We start from the raw sequence: 26,874 nt of genomic DNA, 5'->3' as shown, positions 1-26,874 counted from the left end.
TGGACCCATTGGAGATCGCTATTGGGTTATATTCCAGTGTCATGCAGTAGTTAAGCTCATATATGGCACAAAGAGATCAACGGCTGAAACAACATTGAGCATGTGTGTCTGATCACTGATGTCTTCATATGTTTCAAAACAAAACTACAAAAAAGGCACCAAGCCGACACCCAACAATATATATATAATAATGTAATGATCACATTTAAAAATTATACAAATTACGTCCTGTACCTCATATATATTTAGTCAACTTTATTAGAAAAAAATAATAAAAAGAAAACGAAAACAAAATTAAAATATAGAGGTAGAAAGGCAAATATCAACTCAAATATTAGTATTTCTTTTTCGTTTATATAAATTAATTATGATTAGTAAGTGATAAATAAAGTTTGTGTATTATCGATTGAGTCTTAACAAACTCAATCGGTATTGATATTGTTGTCAGTGTAGGAGGACTTGAGTTTGAGTGTGTTGAAACACATTATTATTTTATTTAAATGTTTAGGAGAGACTATGCACAGTTTTAAGTATTATATCAAAAACAACAAATATGATAATAATTTATAATGAGATTAATCTTAAAAAAATATTTTGAAAAAAAAAAAGAGAGAATATTTTTATTCCCATAAAGAAAAACCAATAACAGAACACAAATGTGGAAGCGACTTTTAAGCTCATGAATCATGATGAGCTTTACAATTTTATACTAAAATTCGCTTTTATTATTTGAAATTTAATTTATTATTATTTTTAGGAATTTGATTTATTTATTTTATAGAATATTTAATTGGTAACGGAATAATTTTTTTTTGTTAAATTTATTGACATGACATTTTGAAATAACAAAAAAAGATAAAATTAATAATTAGATTTGTATTTTTAAAATTTAAAAATAAAAAACTAAATACTTGAAATAAAAAAAATTGATTTAGAGTATATTTTAACTAAAATTATTTATATTTATAAAAATAAAAGTCTAATCTGATATTCGATCCGCCCAATTGGTCAGAAAAAATTATTAATTGACTTTTGTTAAATTTAAATATGTATAGATTTTATTTTTTTTAAATCAGATATTTGAATATTAAAATATTACATATTTAAATTTAATGAAAATTAATTAGCAGCGGAGGAGTAAATTTTTGGAAAAAAGAAGGACTAATTTTAAAATTATAAAGAGTACAGGAACTAAGAGAAAAATTAAGTAAAAAGTTAATGGCCTTATCATTTCTGCGTATATAAATATATATTTGTGAAGTGCCCATTCTCTCAAATTCAAACCCTGCATTTTCAACCCAAAATTTTTTTTAAAAAAAATTCTAAATAAGTGATGGGGTTTCCGGCCAATGGCTCATCGGACAAACCATTGAAGTTCCTGATCTACGGTCGAACTGGTTGGATCGGTGGTTTATTAGGCAAACTCTGCGAATCCCAGGGAATCGATTACGAGTACGGCTCCGGCCGTTTAGAGAGCCGGATTTCGCTTGAGTCCGACATAGCCAACGTGAAACCGACCCATGTATTCAATGCCGCCGGTGTCACCGGTCGTCCGAACGTCGATTGGTGCGAATCCCATAAGGTGGAGACCATCAGAACCAATGTGGTCGGGACCCTTACCCTCGCTGACGTCTGCAGAGACAAAGGCCTCATCTTGATTAATTATGCTACAGGTTGCATCTTTGAGTACGATGAGGCTCATCAGATAGGAACGGGTATCGGGTTTAAGGAAGAGGATACTCCGAATTTCACCGGCTCCTTTTATTCTAAGACCAAGGCTATGGTAAGCAAAGCTTCAATTATGTTATTAGATCTGATAATTTGTTTGTTTGATCTGTTCTTTTTCATATGGGTATCCTTTCAGATCTTGTGATTTCATTGAAATGTTGTTGGGTTTTGTTTATGATTGATCGATTTGTTTGTTTAATGCAAGAAAGTTCTAATCTTTATTGATAATTTCATTGTTTTCACATTCAAAGTATTCATATTTGCTTATTGCATCTATTGGTATTGATCTCACTTGGATCTGCATTGGAAGGCCCTGTATTAATCTATACTAAAGAGTTACATTGCATTTTGCCCGGCTATTTGAAAAATGGGCAAATTAGTCCTTGTAAATAAGATCAAAAGCTAATTGGTCTTTTTTGTTAAAATTTCATCTATTTGTATTGTAAAGATCAGTTTTTAACCATAAAAACTAATTTAACAAATAGATCAGTTTGCTCTTTGATTTAACTTATAGGGAATAATTTGCTCATTTTTTGAGTAAAGGGGTAAAATGCAACTCGACTCTTAGTACAGGGGCCTTTATGGCATTTTTACCTCTGCCTTCCTTTTGTTGTAGTTTAATGTATTTAGATCTGAATTGTGCTCTTGTTCTAATAATGGGATCTTTGTTAATGATTCTAAAAAAGGTGGAGGAATTGCTCAAGAATTATGAAAATGTATGTACCTTGCGAGTTAGGATGCCTATTTCATCGGATTTAGCCAATCCCCGAAACTTCATCACAAAAATCACTCGGTATGATAAAGTGGTTAACATTCCTAACTCGATGACCATCCTCGATGAGCTTCTTCCGATTTCCATCGAGATGGGAAAGAGGAACTTGACTGGAATTTGGAACTTTACAAACCCGGGAGTGGTCAGTCACAATGAGATATTAGAAATGTACCGTGACTACATTGACCCTAACTTCACCTGGAAGAACTTCAATCTCGAGGAGCAGGCCAAAGTTATCGTAGCCCCGAGAAGCAACAACGAACTCGATGCCACCAAATTGAAGACAGAATTCCCTGAGCTCCTTTCGATTAAAGAGTCTCTTGTTAAGTATGTATTCGAACCGAATAAGAAGACTGGTGGAGCTTGAGCAGTTACTTTGCCTGATAAAAAGTTTGTCTTCAAAGATAAACTATGTGAGACTATTTGAGCTTGAGATTTTAGGTTATGAATTCATTGATTTCCTCTTCTTTTTATCATCTTGTTTATGAATTTGGTTCGTGTGGGTCGATATGGATGGTGATAACCTCGGCCGATAATCACACACGCCTCCTCCCAGATGACCCGAAAGATTGCTGGTATTTTTGTATTTGAATGTTGTATTCATATATGAACATTTGAATAAGTCAGTTGGAAATGGTTTTATCTGGTTATGAATATGCATTTTGAGTTTTATATTTGGTATTTGCCTCCTTTGCTTGGCTTCATCTTTTGGCTCATGTTCAATTTACTGTATTTTTCTTGTTTCATTTAGCACAACACCTTAATGTGGTAGATCTTTTGGTCAAAAAGTTTTATTTTGAATTGAAATTGGGTTTATAAAATACCCAATTTAATACCATAAACTAGAACCACTTTCCAAAAAGGTTATGGAAATTGCCTATTTATAGATTTATTCAAGGTTAAAATATGCCATCATTCTTTATATTCTTCACAAATTTATTTTTAAGAATGTAGCCTCTTTATTTTTCTAATTTTTGATTAGAATGTGATTTTTTGAATTTAACAAAATAATTTTAATATTGTTAACTTGAATTTTGAATTTTGAAAAGTAAAATGATTGAATTCTTAAAAATAAAAATAAAAAATTAAATTCTAAATTTATAAATAATATGGCATATTTTAACAGTTATTTAAATACCATCAAAAGTCATATTTTAATAAGCATTGTATTTTCAATGAGAGAACATAAGTTCGAATTTTGAAGATGACATTATAGAATAAATTTGTATTAGATAATGCAATTATTTGATTTAATATCTTATCGCTCAAATTTTTTGAATGTTATAGAGAGGTAGTTATATACCCATAACAGCATCTATATTTAATATTTAGATCATATTTAAATTTTCTTAAAATTTCAAACCTAAAAAACTATAATATATTATTAACAATAATAATTAGTGAGATTTAGATCAAATCTTTAATAAATTTTATAAATATAATTTCATTTATTAAATATTATATATTTACTTAATAAAATATTATTTATATATTTTTATATAAAATTTAAAATTCTTATTGAAATAGCATTTCAACTAAAATTTATTCATTTTATTTAACTTAAGAAATAAAATTAATTTTACTAAAACATGTGACAAGAGGTTATTATAAAGAACTATTTTAATAAAGACTGCTTCACATGGTTGTTACTATTATAGATGAAAAGTTGTTATAGATAACAAAAATAAAACATAAAATATTAATTCTACAACAAACTTAATTATTATAATAAAATGTCGCTACAAAGAGTGGTTGTTATTAAGAATCCCGACTTTATCTAAATACTACTTTGTATTAGTTTACCAAATTAAACTACAAATATTATCAAAATTATCATTAAAATTTACAAATTCTATACAAAAAGTCAAATTAAAAAAATTTTGATTGGTATTGATTGTATCGGTATGTATCAATTGATTTACCTCTACCAATCGAAATATGATGTACCAGTCAGTACAAGTAAAATAAATTTTTTATTTACGTTGGATTTATTGAGGAATATGTTTTTACTTGTTTATTTATGGATTTGTTTAATGATGAATTGTATTTGCAAACCTTATTAAAGAATATTTTATATAATTAATGAGTATTTTATATTTAAATTTATTTAATTTCAGTATTTGATATTTGAATTTGAAGTAGTACACTCAAATATATTGGTAGTTGTACGTAGTAATATCAGTGCAAATATAATATGTCTGCCGGTATAATACCAACTACCTTGTTATAAATATTGAGAAATTAGGTTTGCGCCATTGTATCATGTGGTATTGCCCGTGATGCCCGAGTCCTATAGTGACTCGTTTTCTCTTAATCCTCAGCGACTTATGATCTATCGAGTTTCCATGAAAACTTGAATTTATATAGGGTTTCATTGCATGTTTTGTTTCAAGTCAAAGATATTTCCACTGTCACGAGAATAAGAAACTGTATAAAGACTCATCGGATCATGATTAATTATTGTCATTTGCTGAAAACCCCATAATATTGTTTTGGGGTTTCTTTTCTGTTCTCAATTTTCCTCGTTTTCTATGATTGGGTCAGTGATTGTGATGCCTTTCATCTGAATGGGACTCTTGTTTTCACTTCTGCTTCTCATTGTGTAGTAGAAATATCAGCGCCTAAACCAAAGGCAAGATTAGAGGGAATAGTATTCCAATCACGATGGTTTGTATATAACTAAGCTACCCTAAACATGAAGTGAACCGTCTTATTAGCATCCCGATGCGAAGAAAATCAGATTTCAACATTAAGTAATCCTTAATTAATAAACCAAACTTCGAAAGATTTATGCTAGGCAATGGCCTCCAGGCAATGTGACTCAATAATAAATTTTATCAAAGTGCAGTGATTTTTGTCAAGATAAAGCTTCTCGTATCAACAACATGGGGCTCCATCAAAACCAACGTAAAGCTTGTCATCCCTTTACCAAACCTATCGTTACCATCTCCAACAATTGCAACAAAAGTCTTTTTTTTTTTATTTAAAATTTAGTGATTATTGTTGAAAAATATGGAAAGAATGAAGGAAATTGTTTCTATATTTGTGTTATTGGCAATTTATTTGAATCAATTTTTGGGCTACGTTGACGTTGTGAAATGTATCTAGCTCATCAATGAAAATCGTATCATTTAAAGAAATATTTATGGAGGATCGGATCACATTGGATCATACTTATCAAATGCTTTGGATTGAAGATATTGGATTAGAACTTTGATATCTTAGATGCCAAGAGTCCTTATATATGTTGTTTGTTATTATTATATTGTATTCAGCTTGATAGGTCTTCTTTTGTTAGCATAGGGGTGAATGTTCATTCGAATCGAGTTGACAAATATTATTTTATCATCCTAACTTGATTTTAAATTTTTTCGAATCCAGCTGATTAATGAAATGAAATTTGAGTCTAGTCGAACCAAATTGAGTGAAATTGTTCGAGTTAAATTAAAAAAATTGAACATGACAAATTAAAATCTTATTACAGTATAACTAATTCTATGTTATAGCATATAAATTTAAAACCAAATATATTTGAAAACTTTTTCAAAGCAAAATAAAAAAAATACTTTATAGTATGATAAAATTGAATCATTAATTAACTTATTTAGGTCCCAAAATTATTATTCTAGAAAATTTTAATTTTTTACTTTCTTTACATATTTTTTAGGTTTTCTTTTTTGAAATTTTTTATAAATTTTTAAAAATATAAATTTTGGAATTTTTTTATAAATATTTTGAATTTTAAAAATTATTTTGTAATTTTTGTTGAGAGACGAATTTGCTCATTTTCAAACTTGATAGGGATCAAAAGTGTATTTACACCAATATGTTATTTGGATTGTAAAAATTAACTCGATTCGAACTCCAAACTCGAATTACTAAGTCGATTTGACTTGAATAATTCAAATAACTTGATTCAATTAGCTCAAAATTTCAAAAAAAATTGATTTTTCGAATCAAATTGAGTTTTGCTTACCCCTATATTAACAAGTCTTGAAATGTTCTATATAATTGATAGACTTGTATAGGTTATTATTCAGAAAGATAAAACACTTAATCTGTTCAAGTGAGCAACTTTATTTTTTATAAGTGCATTATGATTGTAAAATATATTATGTTGTGGTTTTATATGCTAAGTTCATAGGAGGAAATTTAATGGCTATATCAATCTTCAAGGTGTAAAAGTGAGGAAATTGTCATTGTAAGTGTTAAAAATTGTGAATATTTCTCACTAAATTAGGCTTCACAAATTTAGAGGAACTGAACTATGCAAACAATTTTTAAGCCCCTGTTTTATTCTTGTTATCGCTAGAGGTAAGCAAAACTCGATTCAATTAGAAAAAAATAAAAATAAATTCAAAAATTGAGTTAATCAAATCGAGTTATTTGAGTAAACTCGAATAAGTAATCTGAGTTTCGAGTTCGAGTCGAGTTGAATTTTACAATTTGAATAACATATTGGTGTAAATATCCTTTTGGTCCCTATCAATTTTGAAAATGAGCAAATTGATCTTTCTTTCAACAAAAATTACAAAAAAAAATTTAAAATTTAAAATATTTATAAAAATTTTAAAATTTTATTTTTAAAAAAATTCTAAATTTTTTTAAAAAATCTGAAAATATATAAAGAAAGTTAAAATTTAAAAATTTTCTAAAATAATAATTTTGGGACCTAAATAAGTTAATTAATGATTCAAGTTTATATACTAAAGTATCTTTTTTTTTTCGCTTTGAAAAAATTTTCAAATATATATGGTTTTAAATTTATGTGTTCTAATATGAAATTAATTATACAGTAACAAAATTTTAATTTGACATGTGCAATTTTTTTGTTGAACATAAGCTTAGAAAATTAAGCGAGCATTTGTCCTAATGAAAATTATCATCAGCCACTGAAGACTGTCTAATATCTTCTTCAAGCCAGCATCTCACATAATGCGGAAGATCTTCCAAGATAATCAGCTGCTCAATTATGCCTCCATCTGTCTTAGCTATGCAATCAACAACTTTATTGACATTTCGTTGAATATGTCGAAATTTAACTTCTCAATTTTTGGAACACCAATCGTGAATCTATCTGACTTCAGCAACACTACTTACTATAGTCAACCCATTACGAATAGTTTCAATCAACATTGTGTTACACTCGAATAATTTCATTTGATTTAACTTAATTCGATCGAACATTCACTCTTAATTATCGCAATATTTGATGAAATGATATTTCCAACCATTTCAACAACTATTTGGGCCGACAATTATGATATTATACATGGAAAGAGCTAATTGGCTGAGATGGATACATAAGCTTTATTTCATGTATTAATGGTTGGGTTTAATGATTAAACAATTTTCATATTCAAATATTAAAATGCACCACCAAAATAGATATAATCATCAAATTTATGAGAACAAAATTAACTTAATTTTTTTACTAAGGTATCCTGTAAAGATTAATTTTTTGAGGCTCATGGCAACCTCTTCCTCAACGCAACAATGCCATTTCTAAAATTTGAATAGAATTACCCCACTTTTCTTTGAAGATACATTGCACTCACATTATACTGAGAGGATTCGGTTTTTTTTCATTGGCTTAAGACAATTTACATGGCATGGGAGCTGAGTTGGAAGTGTAAGAATGACAAGTGGAGGGTCCCCCTTGATGACCATGAACATGTGACCATCAGCTGTCAACAACACAGATAGGGTCTACTCTCCACCAATAAATCTGCAGAGTTGTGTCAGAATGGTATCAGAAAAGTCCTTTACAGAGTTTTAATCACTTGATTTTTTTTTTCATTCTGAAATCTTAAGTGGTCCCATAAAAACATTACCACTATATTTTTATTACCAAGATATAGCCCTTGAACCTACAACTATGGAGCTTTGCTGAAATAAAAATATCTTATATTATCATCAAAGAGATTGCCAACTAGCTTTGGGTTTTAACATAACTGGCTCTAGAAAAATAACTTATTACAAGATAAAATAAAAAGAAAACTTAAGCTGAAATTGATGCTGAATCAAACTATTTTTGCTTTTTTAACATACACAGGAACCCAGTATTTTGGTACTCACAAACACATCTAACACAAATGCTTTCTTCATTGCATTGGGGGCATGATAAATCTGTCCGCTAATGACCGTTGGCAACGGAACCATTATCGCAAGCAGCAAAGTCCCCGTCTTTCTTTGCGTAGAATCTCCGGTACATGGAATCAACTTCGGTGAGGTAGTATGTTCCGGGAGACAAAAGGCTACAGTCTTTGCTTGTCACGAAATCCTTGGCTCCGTACCTATGCTCCATGAGCTTCATAGTCTCAACAAACTTCTCAGGGGGAAACTGCAGAAAACAACTCGGTTACAATCCAAAACTCAGGCAATGAAGGTGGTATAATGACCATGTACTTCTTATACAGGCTAGAACAGAAGTGCAAGAATTACCTCGTGCCTTGACTTCAATTTCCCGGCTACATTCATCACCGATGCAATGTTCGATAGGCTAAACGGGTGTTGACCTTCATGGAATCGCAATGAAAATATTGTGGCAGTTAAACCACTTCCGTAAGAGAATAAAATCACCCGCTTTCCTGCCTGCATGTTAATAAATATATCAGATGTGAATGGAAATAGAGCAGAGATAGAAGATTTTCATTTTTATTTTCGAAAAGAGATGCAATAAATTACCAATTCACTGTTTTTGTTGTGAATAAGGGATGCAAAGGCAGCATAAAGAGATGCAGTATACATGTTGCCAACTTGCTTTGGTATCAAGGTAGTTGGTTGCACCTTGGCATCATAAAGGGACTTTGAAGCTTGTTGGGATGCCTGCAAATGCACGGTAATGATCGGTATCAGCATGAAGTTCTATCATGTCAAATCTTAGAATTGTTATGAAAGTTCAAAATAGACCTTCTCAAGATCCCGGCTTTGGTAGCTTTCGTCACCGGTCAAAGTTGAGAATGGAGCCAGTTTTTCCTTGGTAATTTCATCGACAGAACTACAAATTTATGTAAACCGAGTAAATAAAACCGAACAGAGATGATATGGTAAGTATAATCTTTGAACTCATCAAAGAAAAGGAAAAAACCTGGCATTCCTCAAGAAGTCGTTGAACAACAAACGAGAAAAGCTTTTCTGCACAAGCTGCAGCAGTTGAAACAGAAAAAAGTTATCAGAGACATTGCAAAATTCCCATTATTAAATGAAAGAAAATTTATTGATTTATCGATAACCGCTCAAATTAGCTACCTTGTTATACGGAGAATGGAATACGAAGTATGCAGCATCAGAAAGAGAGAACTGTTTGCCCTCTAGTTTCTCATACCTGCAGCGACACATAGTGGCTTTAGCCGAGCATAACTAGTCTAAATTCCACATTTATAAAGAAAACAGAATATATCGGCCGAAAAGGAAAAAGAGAAAATACTTCAATTACTTCTAAAATGACTTACTTGTGACAGAAATATTTGTAGCAAGTATCGAGAGCCATGAGATAGCATGTTTGAGAAAGTTTCCCATCGACAACCTAGACATGCATGTCAATGGATAGAATCATTTACTGAAACAAGAATTCTTAACGAACAAGAATAGCATAATTGATTATCATGTAATTATATGATTGCTATAAACAGTCATTTTTTAAATTTGTCCTCGGAACTTCATCATATACATAATTCTGATGACGACAATGATATGAACAATTACTTCCCATACAAGTAGAAAAACTTCACAGGCAATTCGGTTGCATTACCGGATATTCACTAGCAAGGTTAGGCTTGTAAAAGTCGTAGGCATGGGACATATGACTTCCACGTAATTTGCTTTCAAAAGCAATTGGAGCATCAGGCCCTATTAGCATAGCAATTGCTGCTGCTCCTCCAGTAGGCCGGGCAGGTCCTTCTGCATAGACCTGAAAACAAAAGTCCAGTAAGAAAAAAATTGCGCTTGTAGACCGTAGCCAGAAAAAGATAGGGAAATTTCACAGTAACAGTACAGGAAACGAGCATACCGCACTGTCAGTACAGACAACAAGACCATATCGTCCATCCCATGAACTACTTTCAACCCAATTGACACAGTTAAATAAAGCTGCAGTCCCTCCATAGCATGCATTAGTTGAGTCAACCCCTTCGATGTCAGTGTTTCCAGATTTCTGCTTGTTTAACACGAGAAAAGAGCATAATGTGAAGAACATGCATTTGACCATAAATTGCACCAAAGTTCGTCCTAAGAAATAAACATCGCCTTACAGAACCGCAATCAAACAGGACAGGGTGATATCTACGAGTGATACGGGTGCAATAAAACATGGTTGGACCATGGATTTTCCCAAGAAAAAAGTTCAGGTCACAACGACCGGATAGATATAACGCCATTGACAAAATGACCCCATATAATGGCTAGCAGCTAGCAAGGGACAACTATCCTAGATAAGATATCGTGATGATCGGGGAAGAGTACCTCAAAGATTTGCATCAAGAAGGTCTTAATGGACTTGCTCTTGTCGATCACAGTCTCACTACCAACTTCAAGACGGCCAATTTGTTTGGGGTCAATCTTATACTTTGCAAGGAGTGAAGTAACAGCTGTTAAACTGCAGATCAAACATAACCCCATTAGTAAAATCGAAGAAAGTGTTCATTTCAACCATCCATACAATGCAAATCTTAGTCATTATATATACACACTGTAAAACAGTATTAAGTGATGCTAATAACATATAAGAAGAGTAGATATAAAATGTAGAATTTGTAACCTCATAGAGATAACATCTTCCACTTCTGTACAAAAGGCCATGCAATCTTGTCCAAGTCCAATGGTGTATTTCCCCTTACTAGCACCATCATGAGCCTCCAATGCTTCCTGTTGTGTAGGAAAAAGAAAAGAATATCATAAAATTAATCTCATATTACATTAATCTATGAATAAATAACATATCAAATAAAAAGCCATCATTCTACTATAAACTAAAACAAGTATTCATAACCATATGATCATGCAAAACTAGAATACTTTTTTCTAGGGAAAATTCTAATTAACACCCATTGATCCAGGTAAAGAATAAAGCTAGTACATATATTCACATCAATCAGTAAGGAATCAAACATAACACTTTAACTGTCGTTAGACTTCACCAAATTATAGAGTTCAAATGAGATGAACGTTTTCAGATATAAAATTAAAAAATTTGAAACAAGAGAAAAAAACCCAAGAAAATTAAATTTGGAGGCAATCAGTTTATTCACCATAAATAACCAAAAAAATTCCACCTTTGAACCATTTTTCTCACTTGAATCAGCTACCCAACCAAAACCCAGAACGCAAAAACTCAAAGAAATTAAAAGGAAAAAAAAAGGGAAGAGATGTGTCACCTGTTGAATACAGGTAGGAGGGAAGTAGATATCCATAGCAAGAATTCCCACATTCTTAGCCATTGCTCACTCTAACTATCAAAAAAGAAAAGATGAGCTTTTTCAACAACAACGAAAAAAAGTTGAGTTAATTAATTACTTAAATTCTCTCCTTTTTGTGAAAGAGTATTTGATCCCCGAAATTCGCAGGGAGAACCGTTGATGAGGGAAATCAGATGCGGTGTTTTCAGGAATTTATAGGCAAAATGCAGACTTCATGAATTCGTATTACTATTCCCCCTTTGGCCACTGTTGGAAGATATTGTGTTTCTCCTTTTTTACCCTTTCCCTTTTGATTATTTACTTTGATTGCCATCATGTCAGGTTGGAAAATGGTATTTTTTAGATTTTTGTTTGTCTGGTTTTGCCAGCATTTTCATCGTCTTTTTGTCCCTTTTTTTTATTTTTTATTTTAATAAAAATAAAGGAAAAATATGTTTGTATCAAAAAAAAAAGAATCTATACCCTAAAAAGTTACTTTTTTTTTCATGATTGATTTTTTTTTCTCGAAATATAAACCCGAATTTAAATTTGATTCGAAAAATTTAATGTGAAATAAATATTAAATTAGTTAAATAAATTTAAGTTGAGATTTAAATCAAAAAATTTTAAAATTAATTACAATAACCACTCTAATCTAATTCCAAATCTTTTATACGAAATCATGTAGTATGAAATAATTAATAAGGCCAAAATCATGTTCTCATAAAAGTTATTAATTAATATATTTAATATGCATTAATAATGTTTTCTCTTATTAAAAAATAATAATATTTAAAAAAACCTATTTATTTATTTATGGATGGATAGTAAAAATAAATAAATAATAGCCAAATTGGTTGAATTTTGTAAATCAGATGAAATATTTAGAAGAAAAACATATTTTTTGGTGGGCATTCAAAATTGACAGCATTATAATAATTATTTTAAGAAATAAATAATTTTTTTTATTGAGTGTTGAACGGCGCATCCCAAAACTAAGCTGTTGAGTGTTGAAATTTAGGGTTAAAAAAATAATTTTAAATTTCAAAAAAATATATTTTCGTTTAATATATTAAAAATAATGAAAAAATTTATTAAACATGTTAATTAAAATTAATGAATGTTTTACAATTTAATAAATTTTATTTTAATGTAAAAGGGAAAAGGAAGGACCCAGTTGGGGGCCGTTGGGAAAATTGGGTCAAGCATGACAGCACGTGACTATGCTTCAAACTGCACGTCAAACTGCACGTGGACTGATCGCTTTTTATTTTTCATGATAAATTATAATAACAAATATGCTTTGTTTGTTTCTTTAAGTATTATTTTGTGTTGAGAATTAAAATGTTTATTATTTTAGGTTTTATTCATGATTTAGTCCTTAAATTATGTCTGATTTCCAATTCTGGTATCTAATTTATTTTTCATTTTAGTCCCTAAACTATCTTTTATTATAGGTTTTAGTCCAAATTTTTAAGAGCGTTCAAAAAACCCAAAAATAAAAAGAAGAGAAAATTCTTCTTCATTATGCTTTGTTTTCAAACAAAAACTTTCTGATTTTTTTTTCATTATTCCGATAAATTTTTGGACTAAAATCTATAATAGAAAATAAATAATTTAAAAATAAAATCGTAAATAAATACATTATTTTAATTAAATAATAAATGTCAACATTTTCATTCAATACTAAACTAGTATTACTAGTACTTTTTAATTAACATTTCATCTTGAATTTTCTCATGTGATGACATCATTATATTGCTTAATCTATTAGTAACTCAATTGACCAAACTTTAATTTTGTGGTGGATTTTGACTTAATTAAAATTTTAAGAGTTAAATGAATTTTTTTAAAATTTTGAGGGGCTTAATGATAATTTCAATAAAATTTATGGATTTAATTAAAATTTTTAAAATTTTTGGAAATTTTAATGAAATTTTCAATATATTTAACAGGATTGTTAAAAATTTTCAAAAATTTTGGAAGTCAAGATCCCTCGAGTCCAAAAGAAAAGATCAAGAAGAGATTTTGGGAATTATGATCCCTTATTCAAATTCTCCTATATGCGAGTTTATTTCGTATTTAAATTTATTTAAATATATTTTGATTTAACGTTGATTGAGTGTTAGTTTGATTGGTTTGGGTATTATTGTTAATGCAGGAGGATATGGATTCGAGTGTGCTGAAACACATTATCTTCTTATTTATGCATTGAGGAGAGGCAATAGCTAGTTCTAAGCATTGCGTCAAGAAGAACAGATATGACCAGAATTTATAATGAAATTATTACCTTAAAACTCCGTAAGTCAAATGTATATAATGTAAAGGATTAAAAAGCTAATAAACAAACAATGAAGTCTTAACATCCAAAACCTTGTTTTGGTTTTTGGCTTTGATTATTTAATATGTTGAATAAGGGGGCTGGAAGAAATTCCACAACACATATATAAATGACTATAAAAGCATACCAATGTTGATCATTGCATAATATATTTGACTCTCATTGAAACAAATATTAATCTTTTTCCAAATTGGCAGGAGAAATTAAAACTTTAATTAATTAAAATAAAAAAGAAAAGACTACATGAAAACTTGGATGTTTCAAAAATTATTAAATTACAAAGATCAACATATCACCTACAATTATTATATATAGTTTCACGTTATAATTAAAAAAAATATGCTTTTAATTAACACATAGTTTATATTATTATACTATACATTGATAATGACAGTAAGAATGATCGTAAAGCAATAAGAAAAAAAGATATACATGCAGATTTTACGTGGAAAATTCTTATCGAGAAAAATCACGATCAAAGGAAGAGAAATCCACTAATGTTGAAAAACAACAATGCAAGAGGTTTTTGACTACACATGTTTTTAAGGGTTAAACAACCATATTATAATCAATGTCTAATAAAAGAAATATAATCCTATGCGGATTCAACTTGTGCGGCAAGATCCGTATCAACCCTTGATCTTTCAGTCTCTCACGGATCCTCAATTTTGCCTCTCTATTTTATTTCTTTAACAAGTGAATTACATTTCGAATTTTTAAACCGGATCAAACGAGATTTGAGTCACATAACTCTAATAATTATTTAATAATTATAATTAAAAAATTGCATGGCGAAGAAGTTTCAGAGAGACGACGAGGATGGTATAACTTTGAGGGAAAAACAAAGGCGGCTGACTTGGTTGGTAAAATACGCAGTCTCAAAGTCCTAACTTGGAAGCATCAAAAATAGATTATCTTCAAGTCCAGCAAGCCGTCGACAAAATCAAACATATGACGATCTAATTCAGCATATTTTGTTGAACAAAATATTAATTGACCATATTTTTATTTTATTTTTTTTCTACGGGATTTAGGATTTATTCTTTTTTTTTCTTCCTTTCCTCTTGAATTCTTCTATTATAGAAATCTTTTATTAGTAGTTAAATTGTATTTTGCTCCTCCAACTTAAAAATGAGTAAATTAGTTCATGTATGTTAGACCCAAGAGTAAACTGGTTCTTTTGTTAAAAAATCCATCAATTTCTATTGTTAACAATTGATCTCAGTACATTAGTATTAGGTACACGTCGCACACCATGTGTCACTGTTTAGTTATTTCATCAGTCACGTCAATTTTTAATAGTACAAATTGATGAAATTTTTAACAGAAAAGATCGGTTTGCTCTTTGATCTAATGTATATGGGTTAATTTGTCCATTTTTTTAATAAAAAAGATAATAAAATCTGGCTTCTAATACCAGACTTCCATGGTAGTTTTATCCAATTTAATATTAAGTTAATGAAATCTCAAAGATTTTATATTTAAGTCTTAGCTTATGTAAAACGTGTGTTATTCTCAATTTAAATATATTCTGATTTAAATTTTATACATAATATATGAATCTTATTCAAATTTATTCTTATGTAGCTCTAAATAATTATTAGATTTCACATATATATTATTTTTAAATTGTATTTGTAAAACTTGATCCAATTTTAAACATATTTTTTTTAGCAATTTAAACAATTTTTAAAATTGATTCAGTTTGCATGATTATGTATCTATACTCATTATAAACTCTGATTGAATTAGTGTCTCGGGTTAATTAAGTACCAACTTAATTGAGAAAAGATTAATATACTTTTTTTTAAATGATAATTAATATTATTTTGATTGTGTTTTTGTTTTTTTTTTATACTTTTACATAATCTTTAAATAAAAGAACTAAAAACCATATATTCAAGGATTAAACATATGTTTAATAAAATTTACATACAAATTCTTCATCACTCTGTTGAATAAATTTTAAAAGAAATTTTTTTGAACTCATTTAGTGCAAATAATAATGGAAAGTTAAGGGGCATAATGATTTATTAGCTTGCGTTTTTTGTCAAATCATTTCAAAATTGATGGAAAAATTAACATTTTTAAATTTTTTGATGTGTCCATGTGTATGTTATATCAGCATTTAATTAATTTTTTTAAAAATTTCAAAATTATTAAAATTATTAAAAAATATTTTAAATTTTAAAAAGTAATTAAATTTTGTCATACTATCCACATGCCAATTCACGTATATGTCACATCAACAAAGTTAACAAACATTAATTTTTCCATCTATTTTCAGGTGATTTGATAAAAAATACAAATTTAAAGACTAAAAGGGTCAAAAAATTAATGAAAGACTAAAATGATTTTTTTTTTATAAAACTTGAGCCCAAAAATGTCATTATGCCAAAGTTAAGGCGTGTGTATCACAACACACTATAGTGCTAAGTGGAAGACTTTCAATAATGGAAATTGTAGGTGACTTTGACTTGAGAATTGAGATTAATTAGTTTGAATATGTGATATGTCTGCGAAGGCAAATAATTGAAACTTGTGACTATGGATTCTGAAATCTTTGTCGATTGAGGTTTATATCGATTGATATGGAGTATGGACATTATTGTTAATACAGGAGGACGTAGGTTCGAGTGCATTAAAACACATTATCCGAGTTTAGGAAGGGTTATAGGTAATTCTAGATATTGTATGAAGAAAAGCAGATATAATCAAAACTATAATGAGATTGTTCAATTTCGTTTTAAGTCTTTTTGTTTTTTTTTTCTATTTTGCAAAAATAGTTGAAATTTTGGTTTTAGAAGAAAATAAAGTTTGATAGATAGTAATAGGGATTGTCATATCCACAATAATTGATATATTTCTTTAACAAAAACACATAAAGTAAAAATAAGGGGTTTAAAAATTAAAATTACTAAAAGAAAGATCACAAATAAATTTTAAGAAATTAGTCAAAGATGTTAACTTTAATCTTATTTAATATATTAGTTAAAGTTATTAATCTCTTCTTAATTTTTTATAATAAAGGGAAATCTAGTTGAAATTATTTTGCTTACTAGCAAATAAGCTTGAAATGAAGTAATTAGAATTTAATTTATTAATAAATTAAAATTTAAACCTGCCTAATTTTAACCAACGAATACATATGTCGGATTTATTTAGATCAGGTTATATATCTATGCAACATGAATTGCATAAATAATTTATGCTCAATCATGTTATTCATTACAAGTATTAGAATAATCAGTAGTTATAGATTTAAAAAATTTTAACTGACAAGACAAATATTCTAAATTATAAAATACCATACATATATTCAACAAATCTAAATATTTATAATTAAACCAGAAAATATGTAAATACGAAAGAATATAAAAGTAAAAGTCGAATCAAAATTTTGAAAACATTTAAACTATATTTGACCTTAAGTATACAATAGTTCAAAGTGAAGGATTCTCACATTATCTTTTAATTTCCCTTTCTAGTTCATCCAAATCATTTTACTTGAAAAACTCAAACCATTTAGAGGTAAGAAAATAGCAATCTATAGCAAAATTTCCTGATAAAATCTTGAAAGTAATAGCAACTGATTGACTCTTAGTTTGATTGGTATTAATATTGTTATCGTACAAAAAGACGTAAATTTGAGTGTGCTGAAACGTAGTATCCTCCTATTCAAGGGTTGGGGAGGATACATTATATCAAAACGAGCAAATATGACAAGAATCTATAATGAGATTAATGTTAAAAAAAATAATAATAAAAACTTTATTATGTGTTAAAAAGAATCATTTAGCAATTTATTGGGTTGATTAGAGCGTTATAATACACCTTTTACCACGAATGAATGAATATAGTGATTATACTTAACGAAATTTATTTAAGATGTCATTAACTTTTTGAGGCGAATGGAGCCTTCATTCAATTAGTCACCGACGGAATAATTAATGAACATAGTGCTTTTCTTTTTCCTTCAATTTATTGATAGGCCAATCCCCATGTAAATGCATCCAATTAAAATATAAATTGCAACAAATATCCATATGCAAGATTAAACACTCTACTCATCAGAAGAATTCATCGTATTTTATCCAAAGAAAGTCAGTGGATATTAAGATACATTTTTAGAGATCAGCACAATCAAAGCGAAGATTACTTAACTAAATTAGCCTTAACTTGCAATTGTTTGAGGCCCTTCCACGAGAAGCGCTAGAATTTCTTAAAGCCGACAGGAAAAAAAATATTGGTATCCCTTAATATTTTTAATTATTATATTTTAACCAAAACGTAAAAAGAATTTTGTTTAAATAATAAATTTTAATTATTTATATAATTACTAACTTTATATCTCATATATAAAATTATATGTTATCTATGAATTATTATTATCAATTTATTGAATGTTAAAAAATTAATAACGAAGAATTAATTTACACTATATCAATCTTTTTTATAATTTATGCAAATGCTTCGACAATGATTAGGATTTTTTTTATTAACAATATGTATAAATGGTTAAAATAATTAATGTATGTTAATTGTATTTATTAGTTATAATTTTAAATAATGATTTTTGTATTAATTATACCAAGTAAAACGGTTTTTTATAAAATAATATAAATAATTAAATAATTAAAAAAATGAGATTGGGGAAATTTTATTTACAGGAATGGACTGTTTGCTACAATGATCGCTAATGTCGCCTGACACACCGGCAATACCATCCCACAAACATCCGCCAATAATTCATGTTTTTAAATGATTTTTTTGTGTCACCACTGTGTCAAGTGGCATACGTATATACTTTTGAAAATACTCATGAAAATAAGGATATACATGGTGGGGAAAAAAACTTAATGGCGCCACGATGTGTTAGGCAGGACTAGTTAAATTTTTTAAAAAGAATGCATGTTAGAGAGAGAAAAACAAACTTAGATGGAAAAAAAACATATATTTTATTAGTGCCATGTAATAGCCCGATTTTAGGCTTAGTCGGAACAGTGGTTTCGGGACCACAAATCCGACGAAAAAAAAAATGTAATGGCTTGAATTTTCAGAGGTGTCGGAACGGTGATTCGAGATCACTAAATTCGACAAATGGGTAGAAAATATTATTAATTTAGTAAGTATAAGTTAAATATGAAGTTAGGAAAATTTTTGAAATAGTGAATAGTGCACTAGAAATAAATATTAAAATAATTAGAATCGAAATGAGGTATCAAGACCTCGGGGATTTTAAACTGAGCCATAAATATTTTTATAAATATTCATGGAGTGTTAAAAAGTTAGTATTAAAGTTTCGTTAAGAAATTTTAAAGTTCCGATAATTAATTGAACAAAAAGGACTAAATTGTAACAAATGCAAAATTTTGGGAAATGATTAAATAGCTTAAATGATAAAAGGAAGAGGGCTTTAAAGGCAAATAGACCCAAGGTCTATTTGGGCTGGACGGCAGAGGCATGAAATCAGCAAGAAAGTAAGGAGAATTAAGGGCAAAATTGGAAAATTGCAAAATTTGCTTAATAAAGTTAGGACCCAAGTGGAATTATCCAGATTTCTCTTCATTTTTATGAATTCTCATCAGCTAAAACACCATGGAAGGGCTTCTTCAAGCTGGTTCTTCATATTTTTATTACAAGTAAGTTCAATTCTTGACTATTTCTTGAAATTTTTGTATTTTTATGACTTTTACAACTAGGCCCACTTGTTAAATCCATTAGTTTTTGATTTTATGAAAGAAGTTGAAAGTTGATATGAATATGTGCTGGAAGTATATGATGATTTAGCATGAAATTAGAGCTTTAAATTGTTCATATGCTGATTTTATTGAAAGAATTGAATAGAAAGTGAATGTTTGGGACCTAATAGTAAAAGAGTTTGAAGATAGAGTTATATGTGGAAATTCTGAATTTCAATAGTTGTGTAACAACTTATAATGTCTAGTAAAGTACTAATTGAGAAAATTAGATTAATTGAGGGGTTAATTGAGAAAGGACCGAATTGTATAAACTGTGAAATTTGGGGCAAAATGGAAATCAACATTTTGCACTAAAGCAGTTTTGGACAGCAGCAGTAGTGTAACTTTGAAAAATCACCAAAAATTGTAGAGATTGAATTAGAGGATGAATAAAATATGAAACTAAAGCTTATTGAGTCTAGTTTCTTATAAAAGAAATGATGTGAGCAATGGAATTGTAAATCATGAGATATAATAGATTTTGTGAGACAAGGTCAGAATGAATTCGGGTTCCCCTGTTCTGACTTTGGAAAATCATTAAAAATTGTACAAAAATGATTATGAGTTATAGTTTATATGCTTAGAATCCTTAATGAGTCTATTTTTAGAAGAAACAAGCTAAAACATCATCCGAATTCTGTACAATGAGATAATTAATTTTTAGTGAAGAGTGGTCGGAACTGTCAGACAGCGAAACAGGGGAAACTTTAAAGAATAAACTGTATTATTTGGCTGAACCAAAAATTATGAAAATTTTATGGTATGAAGATATGTGAGTCTAGTTTCAGGGAAAATTAACGGATCTTAATTTGGAGCTCTGTAGCTCCGGATAAAAATAATTTAGTGACTCTGACTCGGATAAACTGCTTTGAATATACATGTTAGTGAATATTGAAATTATGGTTAATGTTGTTTAAGTGTGTTATACACATTAAGGATGTGGAATGGAGAGGACGAGGAGGAAAATTGGGAAATATATGAATGATTCGTGTATAAATGGTCATATGTTTGATTATAACTCATAAACGATGAAATATGAATGATGCTATTTTTGTGCATTATTGGTCATGGTTTAAGCTCATGTGTGAAAATAAAGTTTCATAGTATGTGTGTATGGTATATTCAGTATATGATTTGGCATGAAATAATACCATGAATGGTTTATGAATTAACACATGTTGGTAAGCCTGATATATGAATAAATGATCAAATTGAGCGGAACGCCGGATTTGAGTACTTCTGATCAAGTGACAAAGTGATAAGTGGTAGCTTTAGCTACACTTATCTGATCAAGTGACAAGTGAAAAGTGATAAGTGATAGCTTTAGCTACACTTATCTGATCAAGAGACAGAGTGATAAGTGGCTACACTTATCTGATCAAGAAACAAAGTGATAAGTGGCTACACTTATCTGATCAAGAAACAAAGTGATAGGTGGCTACACTTATCTGATCAGGGACAAGTGATAAGTGATCATACGTAAGACCATAGTTATACTATGGCAAAGTGAAAGTGAAGTACTCAATTTTCCGTGACCGTTCCCTAATTTGATTAAGGATGGTAAGTGACAAATGGGCCCAAAAGAATTAAAGTAAATGGATAAGTGGTAGTGTATTTATATCAGGACGATGTTGTTATTCAAACTAAAGTGATATTTTCATTGCTAAATTGAGAATTTCATAAATGTGTTATTGAATGGTATAATCAATAAACATTGAGTTAAATGGTAAATACGTATTAGTTTTGAATTTGATGTCATTGAATTGCACGTGAATTAAATGGAAATTGCTAGTGATATGATTTAAATTATGAGCATGATAAATTGCGAATTGAATGAAATGGAAATGAAGCATTAAATTGCATGAGTATGTATCGGGTCTCGCGGGCCCTAATTATTATGATTATAATATTTTGAGGATATATTGGGAAAAGTTATAGAAACATGTTAATTATTTTGAAAGTTTTAATTTTGATGAAATTTTATAACTCGGTTAAATACGTTTACAAGTGTATGTGTTTTGGTAATGCCTCGTACCCTATTCCGGTGTTGGATACGGGTAAGGGGTGTTACATGCCATAAGTGTGTTAAACGGCACCGGTAAAAAGTGGCATGAAAGAAAAAAAAAGATTAAAAGAAATTAAAGGCTAATTGGAGGGAGCCTGTGACTGATTGATCATGTCGGCAGCAAGGTGTTAGTTTTTTTTTTCTATTCTCTCCCCTTCTACTAAACACAACTCTTTTTTTCTTCTTCTCTTCAATAGAAACAAATTTTTGACCGAGGGAGGGGTATACATACTAGGCGATGCCACCTGGCAGTGTCGCAGGATGAGATTTTCAAACCGGTGCTACCTGACACGTCGGAGACACCTCTAATTTTTTTTTTCAATTTCTCTACTTTTTTTTCGCTAACAGCAATTTTTTAAAAAAACAAAGTGGTGCCGCTTGACACATTGACGGCACCATTAAAAAAATTATTTTTTTCCTCCCACCATGTATATCCGTACTTTTACGGCTATTTTCAAAAGTACATATAGCTACCACCAGACACAGTGACGGCACCAAAATTTTTTTTTTAAAAAAATAATGATTGCCGGATGATTGTAGTACACCAGCGACACCAACAGTTACTGTAACAAACAGTCGATTCTCGTAATTAATTTTTCTCAATCTCATTTTCTTTATTATTTATTTATTTTATATTATTTTTATGAAAAAGCTAAATAAAATTATATTGTACATCAAATATAGTAAAAGTGCTTTAATTATGACTCTGAAATTTTTTATTATTTATAATATTTGGAATTGTTAATTAAGTTAATAATTTTTATTTTTAAATTAGGAGTTAAATAACTACATATATATATAATATTAGTACAGTAACATCTATATTTATAAGTTGTACCATTCTTTTCAATTAATTAAATTTAAAATTTTAAAAACACATAACCAGATAGCAGAACAGACCAAAGATGTATTGAATCGAAAGGCATCTAAAAGTAAATAGCAGACAAAAGAGTTTGGTTGGGTTTTCAAGGCCAAATCCTCTTATTTTGTGTGTTATTATTATAGGTTAAGGCATGCTGCAGATCTAAGCTTCAATATGACAGAAACAAATCCAACTAATCTGTCCATCAATCACGTGATTATTACATTTTGTATTACGATTCTACTCACTCAGTTTATCCCTAAACCATCCGCAACAAATTAGGGTTTATTCCCATGTTATATATATATATATTTTTATAAAATCCATTTTAATTTTACGGTATATAAAGATTAATCTTTTTAGAATATGTAGTTATTTCCGTTAATAGTTTTGTCTTCAAAGTTTATGACTAGTACACCTAATGTCAAAACATATATTCTCAATTCGTATTGAGTTGATTATTAGTAAGTTTTCATACGCTTCTTACATTTGGAATATAGTCCTATTACTTTTCTTTTTAGAAATTTAATCCTTTAATTTTTGGATTTACAAATTTATGTCTAATTGTTACCACCATCAAAATTTTTCTATTAAATTCCGTGGTGTTGAATTTTGAAATTAAAAAAAAAATTTGTGTCATAAAAAATGTTGAAAAATACATATTCGAATTCATTATAATAAAATATTTCTTGCTAGATTAGTGTTCTTAAGAAAATTTAACAATATTAAATATTTAGATTAACTAATGGCATTATAGAAATAGAGGGACCAAATTATGTTAAAATTAAAATCTCAAGTTGTAGAATAGTTAGGCCAAACCTGAAATTTGACCATTGTGTAAAAAAAATTGGATTATTATTCTAGCGGTTCACAGCAGGGACTAGAAATATGTAATTATTTTGACAAGCTGTCCATTCTCTATAAAAATCATATAAAAATTTGTAGTTGTACGTCATAATCAAATATGAAATTCATAATACGAATGGCTAATTGGTGATTTAATTATCTGTAATCTCACATTCATTATAAAATTGAGGTACAAAATCTTAAACCAATTAAATTACTCCATCTTGTATTTATTTATTCTTTTTTCATAAATTTTATATCCATTTATGGGCCGCCCTTCTTGTTAGGCGTTTTAGCTATGGTAAACTTTGAAATCTTGGGAAACAAACCATTTAAATTAATTAAAAGAAAATAATTGATCAAATAAGTCAACGGGTAAATAATTTTTTTGGTGAATTACAAGAGGAAGGTAAAATCTTAACAACAACATGAATAGCGCGACTTAAACCCAGGCTACATCTGAGACAGTGAACATTCAAACCATCAAACCAGCAGGTTCAAATTCTTTTTCTTTTCCCGATTAAAGCCAAATATATTTGGTGGTAGGTGGGAAAAAAGTATCATTTATAAAATTAAAAACAATTGACACAAGGTCTTGACTGATTATCATTTATTTACAATTTGGTACGTATGATATTTTCTCAAAGTAGCTTTCAAGATCAAAACTACTTGAATAAGATTTAAGAACAAAGATAATATGGATAACTAGTCAAAAAGAAAAATATCAACCATATATGTTAATCTTACATTATAATTTATTTGTATTCAAAAGAAAATTGATTAACCAAAAAGTAGCATTGTTTGAATATAATTTGGTATTTAGTTAATGCATTTGAAAAGTTATTTGTTAATGAAGTCTTGACATATCTGGTAAAAGTTGAGACTTCGAGTTTCGAGTACCTAAGTTCAAGTATTACTATCAACGATTATGTATGTTGGAGTTAGAGTTTGGATCATTTCCGATATTTCACATGTCTGTGGGTTGAAATGATTTGATTATATTTTGTAGTTGCTCGAACATGTAATTGTACTTGTAAAATTCTTAAAAGAATTTTAAAAACTCCAATCCATTTTTACCATTATTAGTATTTTTCATCAAAATTTACCATATTAATAGCTGAGATAAAAAGAATCAAATTATGAATATAAGAGAGTAAGTAAAATTTTTATTACTTTTAAAATTAAAAAAAAAAGTTTAAAATTTTCTGAAGAAAATACGAAAGGGAGGGGGCTGGGGCCCTACCTTACCTTCTACCAACCTCTTTGAATATATCATGTAATCACATTAAAAATAAATTGTTATGAATTCAATAAGCTATCTTGATATAAATACAAATTATATCACGAATTAGATTAAAACTTTTAAATCTAAAAATCAAGAATTTTTTTATTGATGGAGTCTTAGCTAGATTGGTATAGACACTATTGTCAATACAGAAGGACGTGAGTTTGAGTGCTTTGAAACGCATTATCCTCCTATTTATGGGTTAGAGAAGGGTTATGAATAGTTAAAAAGAGAGCAGATATAATCATAACATATAATGAAATTATAAAAAGTTTGAAATTTTAATTTCAAACCCTAAAATTTAACCAATAATATCATAGAAGAATTGAAAAGAGAGCAATAATTGGGATGTGGGGTTTCAATGCAAGTTTAAGTAGCCTTAAAATGCTTAAACCAGTTAAGGACCCTTCATGTTTAAGTAGCCTTTGAAATTGGAATTTGTCGCTAACCCACTTGATGCTCTTCTTGGGCCATTTTAAACATCTTTTTTTTTCCTAATTATATTAAATAACATTTTAAATTTTAGTAGAGGTTATTTAATTAATTTTTTTATAACCCAAAGTTATAAAATGATTGCTAAACTATTAGTAAATTTTTTTTGGTCACTCAATTATGAAAAATTATAAAATGACCATCCAACTATTCAATTTTATCTTATTTTATCACCAACTAACTAACACCAAAAAAATTCAAGATAATTAGGTGATAAAAGAGACAAAATTTAGTGCTAAAAAAACTTAGGTTGTGCTTTGTTTCATGTAAAGCCTCTTAGAGAAAATATTTTTCTTATTTTCCCATGTTTGTTGGACATAACATGACTTGGTCAATGTAAGTCATTTTCCAAGCCAAAATAAAATGATCTCTTTTTTTTTGTGCGTAAAATTTCTTACCAATTCTAATCTCGTAACACATTTTTCAACTTTAACTATTCAAAACTTCGCGACACTCAAAAATTTCTCTTCAAACTTTTAACCAGAAACGATTATCATCGGCGTCGATGTCTCTCCTTCTTTGACCGCGATAACTCAGGCGAGTTAAGGCAATGTTCTAATCCGTTCATCTTTCCTGTTGAGGTTCATCTGTGTTTCATGTTCTTTGATCTGCTATTTTTATCGATTTTAACATTATTTTCCCTTTTATGTCAATAAGTTGATTATGAATAAAGAAATGTATTTATTTTTCTCAATGAAAACAAAATATATTTAGTGACAGGTAGGGAAAAAATGGCAACTTCTAAAAATAACAACAATGACCCAATGTCTTTACTGATCATTATATATTTTATTTACAACTTTGGTACTTCTTATGATATTTTCTCAAAGTAGCTTTCAAGACCTAAAAAGCAAAGACAATTTGGATAACTAGTGAAAGAAAATTCAGCAATATATATTAATCTGACATTAAAGTCTCTATGTATCCAAAGAAAAAAATGTTTAAATAATTTTATATCGAAAGTTAAGTGTGTGAATATAATTGATTAAAATGTATTATCATCTTTTTATTTGAATGAAATTTGATATTTAATTAACGTAATTACAAAGTTAAAAATTTATAAATGAAATCTCGACAAATTTGCCAAAAGCTTAAACCTTGGTTTTGAGTACCAAGATTCAAGTGTCATTATTCACAAGTATGCATGTATGGTTGTTTGAGTTTTAGTCGAGCTCTTGTTATTCTATGTATTGCAATGATTGGCTATATTTTGTACTTGGAAAATAGTTTAAAAAATTAAATTATTATACATTCAATGAAAGAGCAATGTTGGTATAAAGGCCAATTACATAAGTAGAGACTTCATTATAGCAAAAGATCATAGATGCACTGCAAAAGGTGAACAGA

The 26,874-nt window shown here is 28.9% G+C and overlaps 2 protein-coding genes across 2 annotated transcripts; one reads left to right on the top strand and one right to left on the bottom strand.

Annotated features, from left to right (window-relative positions):
• Nucleotides 1-1,287: 1,287 nt before the first annotated feature.
• On the top strand, nt 1,288-3,172 carry LOC107929277 (bifunctional dTDP-4-dehydrorhamnose 3,5-epimerase/dTDP-4-dehydrorhamnose reductase). Its single transcript, NM_001327299.1, is given in 2 exon segments — nt 1,288-1,783; nt 2,415-3,172. Coding segments are annotated over 2 exon segments (903 nt in total). The 5' UTR covers nt 1,288-1,333; the 3' UTR covers nt 2,868-3,172.
• Nucleotides 3,173-8,390: 5,218 nt separating this feature from the next.
• Nucleotides 8,391-12,222, bottom strand: LOC107929285 (hydroxymethylglutaryl-CoA synthase). Its single transcript, XM_016860656.2, has 12 exons — nt 11,875-12,222; nt 11,259-11,365; nt 10,964-11,096; nt 10,512-10,655; nt 10,254-10,412; nt 9,955-10,028; nt 9,752-9,827; nt 9,591-9,646; nt 9,413-9,500; nt 9,188-9,328; nt 8,945-9,094; nt 8,391-8,843 (listed from the first exon to the last, which is right to left on the bottom strand). Exons 1-12 carry the CDS (start codon nt 11,935-11,937, stop codon nt 8,637-8,639), a joined length of 1,398 nt encoding a protein of 465 aa, XP_016716145.1. The 5' UTR covers nt 11,938-12,222; the 3' UTR covers nt 8,391-8,636.
• Nucleotides 12,223-26,874: the final 14,652 nt, after the last annotated feature.

The sequence above is a fragment of the Gossypium hirsutum genome, chromosome D03 (genome assembly GCF_007990345.1).
Source record: "Gossypium hirsutum isolate 1008001.06 chromosome D03, Gossypium_hirsutum_v2.1, whole genome shotgun sequence".
In the NCBI taxonomy this organism is placed as follows: Eukaryota; Viridiplantae; Streptophyta; class Magnoliopsida; order Malvales; family Malvaceae; genus Gossypium; species Gossypium hirsutum.
This window is presented reverse-complemented; position numbering and strand designations above follow the sequence as displayed.